Raw genomic sequence first — 15,199 nt, forward strand, 5'->3', positions numbered from 1 at the left:
GACTGTCAGTATTCAGCTCAGTAGTTGTTTGCTGTTCTGTTGGCACACAGTTTGTCAAATATCCTGCATACTGATTCAAATGGTCGTTCTCATGCCTAACTTGGCAAACAGTCTGTGATCCTAAATAAAGAGGAGGTACAAAAGCTTCAGAGAATGAGACACTGCAAGCTCTTAATTAACAAAGACGTTGGCAAATATGTCGTATCATCTTGCACAACAGGAAAACAGAGCAAAGAGAGACTTGTAAAGAGACTGAGAAATTGCATGTGTTCAGTTTTAAACTGAGGAAGAAGCTTCCTCAAAACACAAGCTCTCACGCCATTGCCCCATTATCCCCACAGGAATCATAACCAGTGCCAAATATATTATGCCCCTTAATGTTCTGCATTCCTTTGCTGATAATCGTACCCCCTTTATATACCTGATTCTATTCTCATCACTATTCCAGGCTGGTAACTCTACACCTCTCCAGTATACAAACTCTTTAAATGTACTTTGATAGTGCATACGCTGTAGGTTATACACACAAACACCAGACAGTGTGTCACTCTGTCTGTCTGAACCCAACCTTATCCCAGTGCACTATCAGCCATCTAGAGGGAACCAAATCAAAACCTACCCAGTGGCCCAGGTGTAGACTACAGTTTAGCAAAGGTGGGGTAGAATGAGAGGCTTGTGCATACACAGTTCCTTTTAACACTGACATGGGACTGTGTCAGTGCGTCTGTCTGGTCTTGCACTAGTTCCCCTGTAAAGGCGGTAAAGTAAATATCAAACAGAGGAGAGTAGAAACTCCTGCTGTGTTTGGCAGAGCTCCAGCTGGCTCAGGCTGAAACAGCAAGCTACTTCAGAATCCCGCCCAACCTGCCTACAGCCTAGGTTGGAAACAAAGGCCTGGCGCTACACCTACAACTCAGGGTGGGTGCTGGGAAGAGCAGGGGAGCAAATAAACAAAGAATGTTTCAAAAAGAGTCATCATTTGTGAAGCTAAAGCATCATTACAAAGATCAAAAACAACAAATTAACAACATATTTTCATAACATTCTGGCTGTGGGGCCTTGTTGCATGTCATACTCAACTTTCTTTCTTTCTGCAGACTTTTTCTGTCTCTGTAATGGTCAAATAAATATGAATTGACAAAGAAAAAATTGTTTCAAAACCGCCCATGACAGCCTGGCACTTTTCCACTTCTGTAACAACATATTATTTAAGCCTCAGATATGCCATTAAAAAAACATCTGACTCCTCACAACAAAATAATTGAATCTAGAGCAACATTTTGGAACTTAAAAGCCTGATTTTGCTGTAAGAAAATGAAATTTGAGAATGGCGGCAATGAAAAGGCAGGCACTGACGGTCAGACGGGCCATGATTTTTATTAACATGACGTCTCGGGACTGGCATCATCCAGCTCAAAATAAACAGGCAGTCTCATCATCGGTTTCTTCTAATTGCTTTAGTGCAAAGAATAAAATCAGCTACTTTAGGACTATATAGCATAATTCTTATTCATATTTCATTAATAACATTTCCCCGTCATTTCTGCAGATAATTTGTGCCTCTCCTTGACATTCATCATTGCTCTGTGCAGGCTGTTCCCAGTCAATCATAGCGTTTCCATTTTCAACAGACTGAATTTCTATTCTAAAAAAGCCTCGGGACACAGTGCAGGCTTTGTGCACAGCCTGTCTCCTAGTGATGGGAATAAATAGCAATGAGAGTCCAAGGGAGATGAGGGGAGACAGAGTAGGACGGACACAAATGGGGAGGAGACACATGGAGAGGAAGAGACCCTGATGACCAGTAAATTAAGAGCTGTGTGCATCTGAAGTCAAGCAACACAGGTTCTGTGAAGAGTGCTGAGTGCAACAAATGGTGAAACAGTTAGAGAGGGGTTAGAGTTTCAATCTCTTTCAGGAGGATCCTAAATACAGACAGATATTTAGATAGCACAGAGAAGTGCAATTGTTTGGGTTTCCTATGTCTATGGCAGATTATGTATAGACCATTTTCAGCTTTCGCCACTGATCATGTGACTTACATGTTGGCGATGTTCATGGGTAGGAAATAAACAAAGCACACATACTGCTACCCGGCTCAGCTGCTATAGCTAGCATTTCATGTAAAAAAAATAAAAAATAAAAAAATAATGCTACATCCGTGTTATGCCTTTGGATGTTCCAATCAACATCCCAAGAATGGGATTTTATTTTGCAGACTGCCTGCTCACCCTGAACGACGGGCTAAATGTGTTGCTGTTGTCAAAAAAGGTAAATGGAAACTGTCAGAAAGCTCTCAGCTGTGTAGCGAGCACTTTGTCGAAAATTTTGTTTTGTATGCTTTCTAAGTCTACTAATGGTGGGCTACTCTAATTTTGATTATATATATATTTTTAATGAAAAATTAGGGCAATGCATTGCTAAAATGCGGCAAACTGCAGTGGTTTAGTGCTATTACGGGGCCAGACACTTCACGTCTGTTGTTAACGGACATGTAATTGAGGCTAATTTTGTCTTAAAAGGGCAACAACCCGTTGTCCCAGCCTATGACCCGTCCATCTTTGTTTGTTTGCACTCCTGAGAAAAAAAGGCAAAGGGATGATCTGGAAAATTTTGAAAGATGACAGCAAGCAAAAAAGTGATGAGTACAAATTACATTTAAGTTTTTTTTTGTTTTTTTTAAATCTTGTTTATTTGCTTGATTCTTGAACAGATATTCTTCTTCATTCAACAACAAATACTTAAACGTTGTTCATGTTCAAGGTTATACATACGTAACTCATGGTTTATGTGAAACAGCAAATGGACAAAACGTTCTCAAGGTTCTTACAGCGACCACGGGGAAACTGGCTGGATATTTGACAAATTCAACCAGCACCGTGGATCACCATGGTGATGACAGTTTTCAGTGTTAATGAAAAGTTGGACATGTATTTTCCTTTGTGGTCTCAATAAATGAAATAGTCTTTAAATAGCAGTGTTTTCTCACAGTAATTGTTAGTGACTTTAACTTCTAAATATATCACCGGGACATCCCTAATTTTTTCATCACGTTAACATTATTTGTATCTGCTTTTTTCTTACTTGGCTTTGACATGAAGAGGAAAAACTTTGTTTGGGGCACTTTCCACAGCTGAAGGTCTGATACCCATCCTGCTATGAAATATTTTTAAGCCTCTAATCTGACTTATATGTTTTTAATTCTGCCCCTTTGAAGTGTGACTGTCGATTGTCTAGGTAGTATGTCAAGGTAAGATAAATCAGGGAGCAATATCTCCGTCAGTTGGATGTTCTAGAGTTTTTTTAACCAGAAATTTGGAAAATTATTCGATTTTGAGCACTAACAAGTGCACTTTTTTTTTTTTACTATCGCTGTCTGAGCTGACCACATAAGTGCTGAACTGGTTTGGAAAGTGTGAAGTCTGCTAGTGTCATCCCTAATGAGAAAAAGTTAATAGTCACTATAGCGGGAGCGGGTTCCGACTAGCTTTTTACCTTGACGTAAACGAACAGCGTGAGGTCAGTGAGAATGGTCCATTGATTGTTCAGATCAAATTCCTGGATCCAAACGGTGAGTAAAGATAAATATAAAGACGGTAGTCTTTATCTATAGTTATTGGCAGTGAGAAAAATATCAATTAAGAGAACCAAACATGTCCATGGTTCTTAGAGGTAAAAAGAAAAAAATCTGATTAGCTTGATGAGGTTAGTCGTTTGTTGCTTAAAGTTTTAATTTTAGAAACTTCTGTGGACCACCATATAGTCAAGAGATTTATATATGGCTACAACCTAATTTAAAACAAACTTATATGTTTTTTTTTTCTTCTTCTTCTTTTTAAACTCCTGTAGGAATCCAGTATGTCAACCACCACATTAAGGTCCAATTTACACTCCAAACAGCCAGACCTCAAGTCCATTAGTTTAGCAGCCTTTGACAGTAAATACAGTTTTTCATGAGTTAATTACACCTTTTAGAGGACAACAGTTGCCAAACACAAGATGTCTCAGCTGTTTTATCGGAACCCTAGCAGGGCGGAGGAATGAGCCTAGGGTATTTAAAGGAGCGGGAAAGGCGGATGATTTCACTGCCGTAGGGAAAGTCCCTGAGATTCCCATCATCCCTGTGAAAACAGCGGAGATTTTTGATAGCGCCTGCCACTTCCCTGCCCAGCCAGCGGGCGGAAACATGGACAGATTCAGACCAGATGTGAGCACATGCAGAAACACACATAGAAACACACTCATGCAGAAAAAGATGTATGGAAACGTCTGCACACTCAATCATGTACATTTGCACAAGAGCATCATTACACACTTGAACATACACTGCAGGCTTAAATACTCACACTCACTTATTCTGAGAAAGATTAACAATAAGTAGATAACACCTCTTCAGATAGTATCTCAAATAACACAGTTATACACTGATCCTAGAATAGTATTATTGTAGCAATCTTAGAGACATACGTCTGGATTCAGCTCACCACAGCTGATCTGATAACAGTAAAAGCAAGCAGGCAACATGGCAAGTCCTCAGTGATTAATGGCTGCATTAGATTGAATCTGAGCTTTAGTACAGAGATCTTTGACAAATGGTTAGCTGTTCTCTCATATAGTACGTCCCGACTGAAGATATCCCTCAAACACCCTATAGCTCTTTTCGCGTAATGATTTGTTCTGGGATTTCACATGACAAGAGTATCAATGTGCATTTTTAAATCCTGGGGATAAAATGCTATGAATCATGAATAAATATAGGGAAAGTGCTTATTCACTTTCTTTCCAGGAGTAAGTCCAGAAGACTTATGTAAAATTAGAATGTACAAAAATGTGAAGGTTTAGCCAGCAGTTTGCTAGCAAAACTTAGCTTAACAAAGACACAAAGGGGGTAGATTGCATAGGTTACCAGCCAGTCAGAATTTCCACTAGCCAATTTTTTTTAAGGAAAATTAGCCAAATTTTAAGTGCAACTAAATGAATCAAGCATGTCTCTAAGAATGGTTTTTATTTACATTTTTTTCCAAAATAACAACATTATTTTAATGTTGTCTTTTCCAGCAAGAAACAAAGCTGCTAAGAAACCAGTTACTAACCAGCCTTGTTCTACATGTAACTCTACAATGCTCCTCATTCAGCTGCATTTTATTCAGGCAGTAGCTTGCAAACAACACCACACACACTCAAAGAAAGTTGCAGCCAACGGATGCATGATGCATCCTGTATGAGTCAGCAATGAGTGATGAGAGTTCCAGCTTTTTTTTCTTATGGCTCCTTAATCTAGTATTACTCATGTTACTTTTGCAGCCTTGTTTAGTAATAATGAAAGGCCATTGTGTTGGTAAGCAGTAGTTTTTTTCAGTGTTTCCATAAAAGCCTTGTTTCTATGCTTTTTTTCAATTACATTTTAACTAATCCTTTAAATAAATAGCTAAACACAGAACCACAGCAAACAAATCAAATAATAATGGCCCAAGACTGAGTATTATGACACTTTAGATCAGGGCTACTCAGTTCAGTCCTACAAGTGCAGCAGTCCTGCAGGTTAGCAGGACTGGATTCATCAGCCTATGAGGCTCTGGAAAAAAAAGGAAAAAAAAAAAAACTTTGCGATGTAAAGAAAATTCATTTCAGTAGAGGTGTGTTGGAGCAGCGATACATTGAAAACCTGCAGGACTGTGGCCCTTGTAGCACTGAATTGAGTAGCCCTGCTTTAGATGAAGAGACGGATATTCTTATTTTATAAACTCTGCTCTCAGCTTTTCAGTCTCCAAAATCATTTTTTCAATTTTTGGTAACGTCTTTACTTTTCTGCAACCTGTTTGGATTTAGATTTGGCTCTTCTGTTTCTCTGTGTTGCTCTGTGCACCTGGGCTGTACCACTTCATCCGCTCTCTTTGAAGCATTCTGCAAATTATAATTCTATACCCCTAGATTATGGCAAAAATATGCCAGGATCCAACATTAAATGATTAGTTTAATAGAAACCTTAAATCACTTTTAATCAAGTGTTTAATTACAAGAAAGTTCCATTCCATTAAATTAAGTAACAGTAATTCAGATTTTTCATTTAAAAGAGCTAAACAATTTCAGTATATCTGACTTAAAAGAGTTGGTTAAAAAGGAAAAAAAAAAACAACTTTGCGATGTAAAGAAAATTAGCTAAGTGAACTCAAGGTTTTTAGTAAAGACTAATTATCACCTATGTCAATACAACTTAATTTGTTTGGTTTCAGCATGTCTAAAAACTAAAATGATTTAGGACAACTGGTTACCCTGCAAATAGTAAACTCAAGTAATTCAGGATTACAATGTGGTGTGTCTAAAGTTAGTCCTGTCCCTGTGTGACGGGAGTTGACTCTTTTTGTACGCTACAAAAGCAGATCACTAATTTATCTTTGGCCTAAGTGGCAAGTAAGTTTTCATTTAGGTCCGCCAAATTAAACTTTACCTTGCATTTGCCAGATTGGCAGGCTTTCATTTAGGGCTCTGGTGAATATTAAACAAAAAATAAATAAACAGGAAACACAAGCATTAACTTTGTTTACCATGTTAAACTAAAATTAAGTATATGTGGAGTTTTTGAATATGGATAAACTTGTCAAAAATAAATAAATGACTTTGTTCCTGTTACAAGCAGATGTAAACTGTGTTAGCACAAAGTGAAAAGCGCCACTAGATATAACGTTCACATGTTTAATTTTAGCCCCTTCAAACAGGAATTTATTGAAGCTGCCAACCGCTCTTACTGGCAGCACTGTGTCAACAAAAAAGAAAAAAGAAACAAAGAAAACAACAACTCTAGCTGAGTTTCTGGTCTTGATGCTAAGCTAAGCTAATGTCTCGATGATCAAAAATATAAAGCGACTTCAAGAGTTTTTTTGTTGTATTTTTTATGCTAACTTATTTCTTTAAACATCTTCCTGCTAGTCAAATTATGACCACATGCACATCAGCAGGAAATTCTCCTGCCTGCTCACAGGAAAATATAGTGGGCCCAGAAAATCCAGAATAAATGGGATAATTTATAAATCTGGTGTCACTTCATGCCCTCATGTCTGAGCATTCAGTCTATTTTATGATCGCTGGGTGAGCTTGGGTGAATGTATGATTAGGGCTGATTCAGAACCCCCCCTATGTTCGTGGAGACTGGGTTGAATCAGCCAGTCTGTTTGCATGTGAATGTATGTGTGTGTCAGTCATCTCATGGTGGAACAGTAAAGTCAATGAATGAATGCTCTGGGTCTATATTTCAACTTTTTATTTGGAGCACTCACAGTGGCCATGTTGTTTTTGTGAGCGCTCAGAAACAATTAATTATTTCAGGTGGCAATCTGAAACTGGCAGAGCGTGGCTCAGGCAGTGAAACGGTGAGTGGGTGACGGCCAAGTGCCTGTCTACTATGGGGGTCTGCTGTAAAGGGAGTGCAGGGGAGGGAGAAGAGACAGAGAGAAGGGAGGAGAATAAAAACAGAATTGAGGGGAAAAAAAATGAGACTAGAGGAAAGACTGAGAAAAGGGAGAAAAAGAGAGGAGGTGTGGGAGACGAGGCTGCAAGCGAAAAGAGAGAAGGAGTAAGAAAGAAAGAGGGAGCCAGGCTGTCGTGGAGCGCTGCCAGCCGTCTGTGTGGTCCATGCGTTCCAGCCTGGAGGAAGCTAGCCAGGCGAGGGGAAGGGCACACACACATACACACACACAAACTCAGATATACACAACAATTCCCATAGGCGATACATTTATTGAACGCCAACGCACTTTATACACATTTGTACGATACTGTACAAAATTTAAAGAGCACACACACATAGTTTGACTTGTGTGTGGTTTTCAGACAGGCTCCCTCAGCACCTCTCTGCTCGCATTAAAGTGTTTTGATTCAGAACATGGGAGAACAAATCTGAGAGATGTTTTCTGTTGCAGCTGAGGGCAAACCAAGCCCAGACTTTGTCTTTTAATCATTATCTTCTTTTTATGATTCACTTTCTGCCTCTTTATTCTTCTGTATTCCTCTTTGTCTCGCCCTCCCTCTGAATAATTCTGTGTTTTGTGTTGTAGAGGCATTGGCTCCTCTTCAAGGAACTTCATAAGACGTTCAAGTGACTGGCTGCCTTGAGAAAAGCCTGAAGTATTTTTCTCTCTTTTCTCCCCCCCTCCTCCTCCTCCTCCCTCTCTCCTTTTGATTTCTTTTCCTCCTGATGTTTGGACGAGTTTTATTTGTCCTGACCCCATTACTAAAGACTGGGGCTGCAGTGCATAGGTGATTCTTCTGAAGTCCTCTATAATTACTTGGATGCTGAATAAACGTTTGTCCTATTTTTGTACAGATTGCTTGAGCCAGTTTCTGACGGAGCACTATAGACAAATAAAGGGCCTCATTCCTATACATAATGCATGGAAATTAAATGGCAGCTGCTGACATCAGCTAAATACCCTTGGATGAGATAATTAGCCTCTGTGAGTGGCTTAGCATGTACTGGCAAGTGTGAGGACTTGTATGACTATTTCTGTCATGATATCTAATGATAATAGAAGCTTATCACCTCTAATGCCTCCAGCAACCTTTACAACTGTTTATAGAGTTAAGATTCAGTGTCATATTTTGACTGAAAATAGCCAATGACAATGACAGGCACAATGTTACAGTGCATTTAATCTCCCAGTTATGTTTATTTTTTAGGGAACAGTAAAATAGTAAAAACAACAACAACAACAAAAACTTCCTTTTGTGTTTTCTAAAGCTCTTTTCCATGGCTTCTTTGTAAAATGTCATGAAATTGAGGAGAAATGATAGGAATAATTAAAAAACCAGGGAAATTTATGAACTTAAAGTTAAAGTAAAGGAAAAAGAAGTTACAAAAGTGAAAGATGGCACCACTAGTGGGTCACTAAGTTGGGGATGTTCCTTAAGAAAGAAGACCCTGGGTTTATGCTTGCAAACTAGTCTGCATAGTGTGCTCAAAAGATGGGGGTCTACTAGCCTCATGCATGAGGCTAATAAAGAGAGAAGAATCCACATCTGGAAACAAAACCTTAAGAGAAAGCTGTTGCCTTGCATATGTACAACAGCAATGGTAGAAAACAAATTTTATAATTGCGCTTTAATTTACGTCAGCTAGTGCTGATCAGCTGATTAGTCATGTGATGGGGCTTATGAGCTAAATGTTCGTTATGTTATAAAGATGGCATTAGCTGATGGACATTTAGCAAAAATGTTGAATTAGATGTCTAAAGATGTCAAAGATTCAAGTTTACTGCAGGTGTTAACTTTTTATAATATTACACATTTCTTAAAATCCTAAAACATTGCAGTTTTAGGTTAGTGTTTTACATGTTTGTTTTCAGACCACAGCAGACACAATCACTGTTCTGTCTTTTTGTCAGAGAAACTTATTACTTTAACATTAATATGCAATAATAATTTAACTATATGCTATCAGTCTCTGCAAGCTTAAAATTTAGACTGAAGGCAGAGCTCCTATTTAATTTGCTGTGGCAGCATTCAACTGGTTGTCCTCAAGTTTGAGTATCAAATATATATATATATATATATAAATAAATATATATATAAATACATCACACATCAGTTGCTGATATGCTCACATATCAAATGAGAACTTATTTATATGAGTAAATGTTACAATATTTAAGATGTGTTATATTCTTTTATATACATACATGTACTTATTCTTTCTCTGTGATGCAATTTATGACTAATTAACAAGTTTATTCATGATAAGATATATTGATTTAGTGGATAACCATGATACAGTTACAATTTGATTTGACTCATGAACCAGAAGTTGATACGAGACAATATCACATGCAAATTTAACACACTCAATTCCATTCATACGAAATAACCACAGACAATAAAATATCTAAATATCATTTTATTGCTGAGCCCAGTCAAATATTTATGTCAAAAACAATCTGTTCTCAACCAGTTGGCGGAAGCTGGTGATGGCCCTGTTCTTAAAAGGGGTTTTTCTTTTCATTGTTTCCCATGTATGCTACGGATGGAGGACTGAATGGAAAACAAGATTTAATGCAATACATTGGTTTTTACTTAGCTGGGCAATTACCCCTTCTTAAATTAACTTGTACGGACTCGGTTATTATAAACTGAGTCAAAGTGAAATATACTGGATTTGTTTTAATTGGATTATAAACAGACTAAGATGAATTGTATTTGAATTGGACCGTGCTCATGTATGTGCCTTAAGATTATGACTTTGTCGTGAATTGGCGATTTACAAATGAAGCTGAATTAAACTGAAGTAAAATTTATAACAAAAATAGAGCTACATTCTGAATATTAAGCTTTAAAAGTTTCAAATAATGTAAAAGAAAATTAAAGGAATATATTTCTATTTTTAAACATTAAAGCAAGATATAGCTTTAACCTATTAAGTCTCAAATCATAACCAAGGTGGTACAGACTTTATTATAGTTACACCCAACCTCATGTGTATTTTCCTTCATCATCGTCTTAAAAATGATTACTGCATCAATATTTTCAATGTCAGTCGATGCTATTTGATCATTGATCACTGAATCTCTGTATCGATGCAGATCAATCGATTTTTTCCACTCCTGTTTGTGACTATAAATAAAGTTCCCATAATGCTAAATTAACAGAGCAACATAGCTGCGTATTTACATACTGTGTGTGTGTGTGTGTCACTGTGTGCTGCAAGAGTTTGGCTTGGCACGCAGGTCTCGTGAACCACTAATATTGTCTGCAGGCTTGTAAGTAACCAGGGCCTCTTCACCAGCCTTGTTAACACCCCGACCAAAACCGAACCAAAACACGACCCTGTCCCCAAGCCCAGATCCCCCAAGACCCAATGGGTTCAGATGCCAGACAGCAGAGACAAATCTGACCGCTAACCTCCAACAGTGACACACAACACACACACACACACACACACACATATACACACACACACACACATATAGTTATGCAGAACAACCACTGGAATAAGCCAAAGCAATACATAGTGTGTGTGTGATGCCACAGTGGTTTTTGTCACCTTCTCTGTTTGTCTGTCATCAATTAACTCTAATGGGAACAGTGGGTTTGGACAGAAAGCCTTGTATATTGTGTTATTACGGCTCGGCTATAATCACTCAGGAAGTTTGTCTCAGCTGGCCACAGCCACCATCAGGAGCAGCTGAAAGGAGACAGAACCACCTATAAAAGCATATTGGTTTAAACAACCACTCCCTGTCTATTAGCTCAAAATGACATTTAATGAGGCCTATTAGCTCTGCTCCAAATCAGCACTGTGGCTGCTCTAGACTAATGACACCAATAACACACACTCTTTCTCTCTCTCTCTCTCTCTCTCTCTCTCTCTCTCTGCAAAACACACACAGACACACACAGACACAAGCACTCCAACATAGACATGTATGCGTTCGCAGATCATATCTACAAAAGCAAACGAATCCACACATGCCTATATGTATGTACACACACACACACAAACACTTGCTGAGCTGTTGGTGCAGTGGGAAACCACAGGGTAACCGAGAGCTGTCAAGCGATTAAGTACAATGCAAGCCACAGAAACCAAGTTAGCCTCCCGCTAATAGGACAGTGGCCAGGGGGGGACCTGACTAACCGTTTACCATAGCCACACATATACACGTGCACACTAAACCTCATACCACAGATCTTTAAACTAGGCGTCACTAATATTCGTCACTCTGACCACGCAATTAATTAACTACTGTATAGCTCAGCTTTACAATTCAGACATATGAGCCCTATTCAGTCATGGGTGGTCCTGCTTTAATTCCTCCACAGATATGAGATGAAGGACTAAGAGGGGGGTGGTCACATCTCTTAGGAGGACTCATATGGCCACCATAAGGCTCATCAAACACAGTGTCCTTTCTGGAAGAGACACCCACAACCAGGCGAGTTATTAATAAGAAGAGTTAAAGTACAGTTCAGAAATGTATCAAGAAAATTCTCAGTTTTTCTGACCAGTTATCGCCACATGTAGAAATCTACTGTTAAACAGCACAATGTTGTGACAGAGGAGTGCCACACAGTGCCAGTGTATTTCAACTTCTGCTCCTTCCCTGTAGAGGCCCCCGGTGTACTGCAGGCCTCCTAATTATGCAGCCGTTTAACACAAAGTGAGAGCAGTAATGGCCGACAAAGCCCCCCCAATCTCTCAATGAAGCGTTCACAGATAGAATCTGAGTTTTCGAGTCCATGCTGAATAGTTAGGAGAAAGAGGAGGAGGAGAAGATCTGGTGGGGAGGGCACATGTGTGTTTTGCCACCCTTCGACCTCGGCTTAATGACCCCTGTGAGAGAGACGTGTTCTGGCTGCAGTTTCTCTGTAAATTATACCACCACTGTAATTCTGAGCACTTTAGGGGTTATGTATGATGACATAGTTTTTATTGCTTAAATTGCTGTCCAGAGACTAATGTTAGAATGAGCAAACTTTTACCGAAGAGCTTTTCCTTCAACCACAAACTGAACAAATAGAAGGAAAAATGAACAATCTCTGCTAGGCCAAAATCTCTACATCTGATATCAGGTAGAACTCCACTTTCAAGTTTACTGGCTCACATCTCTCTAGTCTAGTCTTGCAGTAAGGCTTTAGGGACACAAACCCCCAAAGCCGAGCAAACCAAGCTTTTTCTAAACAAATTCAGTTCCGACTCCCATCTGCTTGCCACCAAAATACAAGGCTTGTTTGAAAGTCGTCTGACGCGGGACGGCAGATGCACAGGAAATGCTTTTGATCAAACAAGATGGCTTGAGAGTGAGAACGGGTGGTGGAGGGGGGGAAGTGGGCGTGATTGTGAGTACATGTGTGCTTGAGGACAAGCATATGCCTTTGTTTCGGGTCGCATGTCTGTGTGTGCTGAGTGTCGAGTATGTGAGGCGGTTTTTTTGGCACCACAGGCAGGTTTCCTACAACACAGCGTGATGGTGGTGGTAATCCTACTGTCTCCCGGCTCCTCTGTGTCTCCGTGTGTCCTGATGCCATATGTGACAGGGCAGGCGTGTGGGTGGGTTGTTTGTGATGTGATATTGTTCATTGAGACGCCTTGAGATGAGAATATTTTTTTATGAATAGGGAGGAGGGTTGTGGAAACAGCTGCATGCCAGACCAGTTGGCACTGATGGCTATAGTAAAGTTTTTTTTTCTTCTCTCCCTCCTCGGTTGTTTTTATATGGCCCATTAAAAGGAGCTGATGCTAGCACTCTGCTACCCAGTGTACCCTCTCTCAGGAATACTTTGCCTCATATTTATTTGTTCTCTTTCTTTTGCACAGAAGATCAAACTATTTTCTGAGAGCTCATCTGTTTACACAACAGAAAACAATCTCTAGTAAAACCTTTGTTTTTTTTTTTGTTAATTTCTTTGTTTTAATAGCCTTTCATACAATTTAACTTAGCGTCTGCTACCATTGGCTGGCTCTAAAGTAAACCACTCCCACATTTAAAAGGCCAGTGCACTAATTTTGCATAATGGACTACTTTGAAGGGCATCTTCACTGTAAAAATTACAAGTTTTGCCTACTGGGAATTATGGGAAATGTAGTATTAAGAGTTTTGGATGCAGTTTGATGCAGCTCAAGGACAAAAAGCTGGAATACTTTTTATGTTGTTCTTTTTTCGCCTTGTTATTTCTTTTAAAACCATTTCTTACTACTTCCCTAAAATTTTTAAGAAAATCACAAATTTTCTGTTGCACCCCTTCGAAGACATATTAAAGGAGGAAGCATATTGCATGCAGTGGTACTCACTCCTGGGCTCACGCGGTCCATCCACGGTGACCTTTATAGCTCGATGGTAAGTGGCTACTTGTGGTGGGTTGGTGAATACTGTGATTGTCAGCGTGAAGCTCTTGCCTGTGGTGACATCAAACAACATCAAATGAGATGTCATCCATGGGGGACAATGAGTGGTATTCATTTCTGAACCATCCCCAAGTCACAAGTGTGGTTGTGATCATATAACAGCCAATAAAAACTAGGAAAATTCAACTTAAAGAGGATTAACAACAAACAACACTGGATGTTTTGAAAGGGTCTCTTTTAGTTGCCTTGGCAGAGCCTAAATGGAAGACTGGCTGCAGGAGCCAGTATCTCATTATCCAGCATTTCTAATGCTGTGTGAGTGGGCGAGAGGCATTTTAATAGTCACTTCCTTTCTCGATAATCCCTGGCAGTTGCTGCCTTGGGGTTGAGTGCTTGTCTGTGCAAGTGCGTATATTCCTATGTGCATGCATGAGGAATGCTGTGAATCAGATTGCAAATGCCAAGTCAGCAGCTACAGTAACGTCTGAGGTATGCAGACGCATCATGCAACCATGGCTACACGCGGGAAACAGGAAGAGGAGGGGGGGGGGGGGGGTGGCTGCAGCGATGCATCTGAGCAGCTGTCCATTCACTCGCAGTCTTTTACATACCCTCCCTTCTTCCTGTATATGGCTGTCCTTGTTATAAAGATGGCTTTCAGGGAAGTGATAAGATGAGTCAAGAAGATAGCAGCGACAGGTGTCCCACATACCTGATTTGAGGTGCATGAGGGTGAAGCAAAGCTGGTGATCTGTGATAAAGTGGGACACCTTGTGTGTCACTGTCCTGTTTCCCTACCATCATTGCTGCTGTCATCTACTTCCTGTGAGCTAATGTGGGCTTATTGTGAAGGTAAGCCTATATAAAGTCTAACAATGTCATAAGCAGATCCAATTAATCTTTAAATAACTTGTCCAATGCATCCCATCTGCCATCATACAGCAGCATCAATTCATCTGCATCTATGTTGGCTGTCTCCTCATGTGCATAAATTTCAGCTATCTAACATGCTATCAGTTGGCTGTGCTTGTACTTATCTGTCACTGAAGGGTATTCATTTCAGTTACCCCGTAGCTTGATCTGCCCAGGCTCCTGTGTCACTTCCTGTTACTAGATTCTGTGTCACTGCAAAAGGGACGCACACAAGGTTTCTGTGGCAACAGATTCAGCCACCATGCCCCCCTCCTTCACTGTATACACTTCATCACTCGTCATCCCTCCGGACTTCCTCTGCTTCCTCCCTCTTTGACAGCTGCAGATGACAAGGAAACTAAGAGGAGCAGTCGCTATCAGAGCTGCTGACAGCACTTATTATAAGCAACCACTTCTTTTTTCATGAAACTTGCACAAAAACATCTCTAAAAGAAT

At 39.7% G+C, this 15,199-nt stretch overlaps 1 protein-coding gene across 4 annotated transcripts in view; it reads right to left on the minus strand.

Annotated features, from left to right (window-relative positions):
* The window catches only part of runx2b (RUNX family transcription factor 2b), a 46,874-nt gene that overhangs the window by 9,548 nt on the left and 22,127 nt on the right, over window positions 1–15,199 (minus strand). For all 4 annotated transcript variants that reach the window (XM_041976502.1, XM_041976501.1, XM_041976498.1 and 1 more), the window contains one exon: window positions 13,778–13,882. In XM_041976502.1, coding sequence (XP_041832436.1) covers window positions 13,778–13,882 — 105 coding nt within the window. The remainder of the gene's footprint in view (window positions 1–13,777; window positions 13,883–15,199) is intronic.

Source organism: Melanotaenia boesemani, chromosome 22, assembly GCF_017639745.1.
Source record: "Melanotaenia boesemani isolate fMelBoe1 chromosome 22, fMelBoe1.pri, whole genome shotgun sequence".
Lineage (NCBI taxonomy): Eukaryota > Metazoa > Chordata > Actinopteri > Atheriniformes > Melanotaeniidae > Melanotaenia > Melanotaenia boesemani.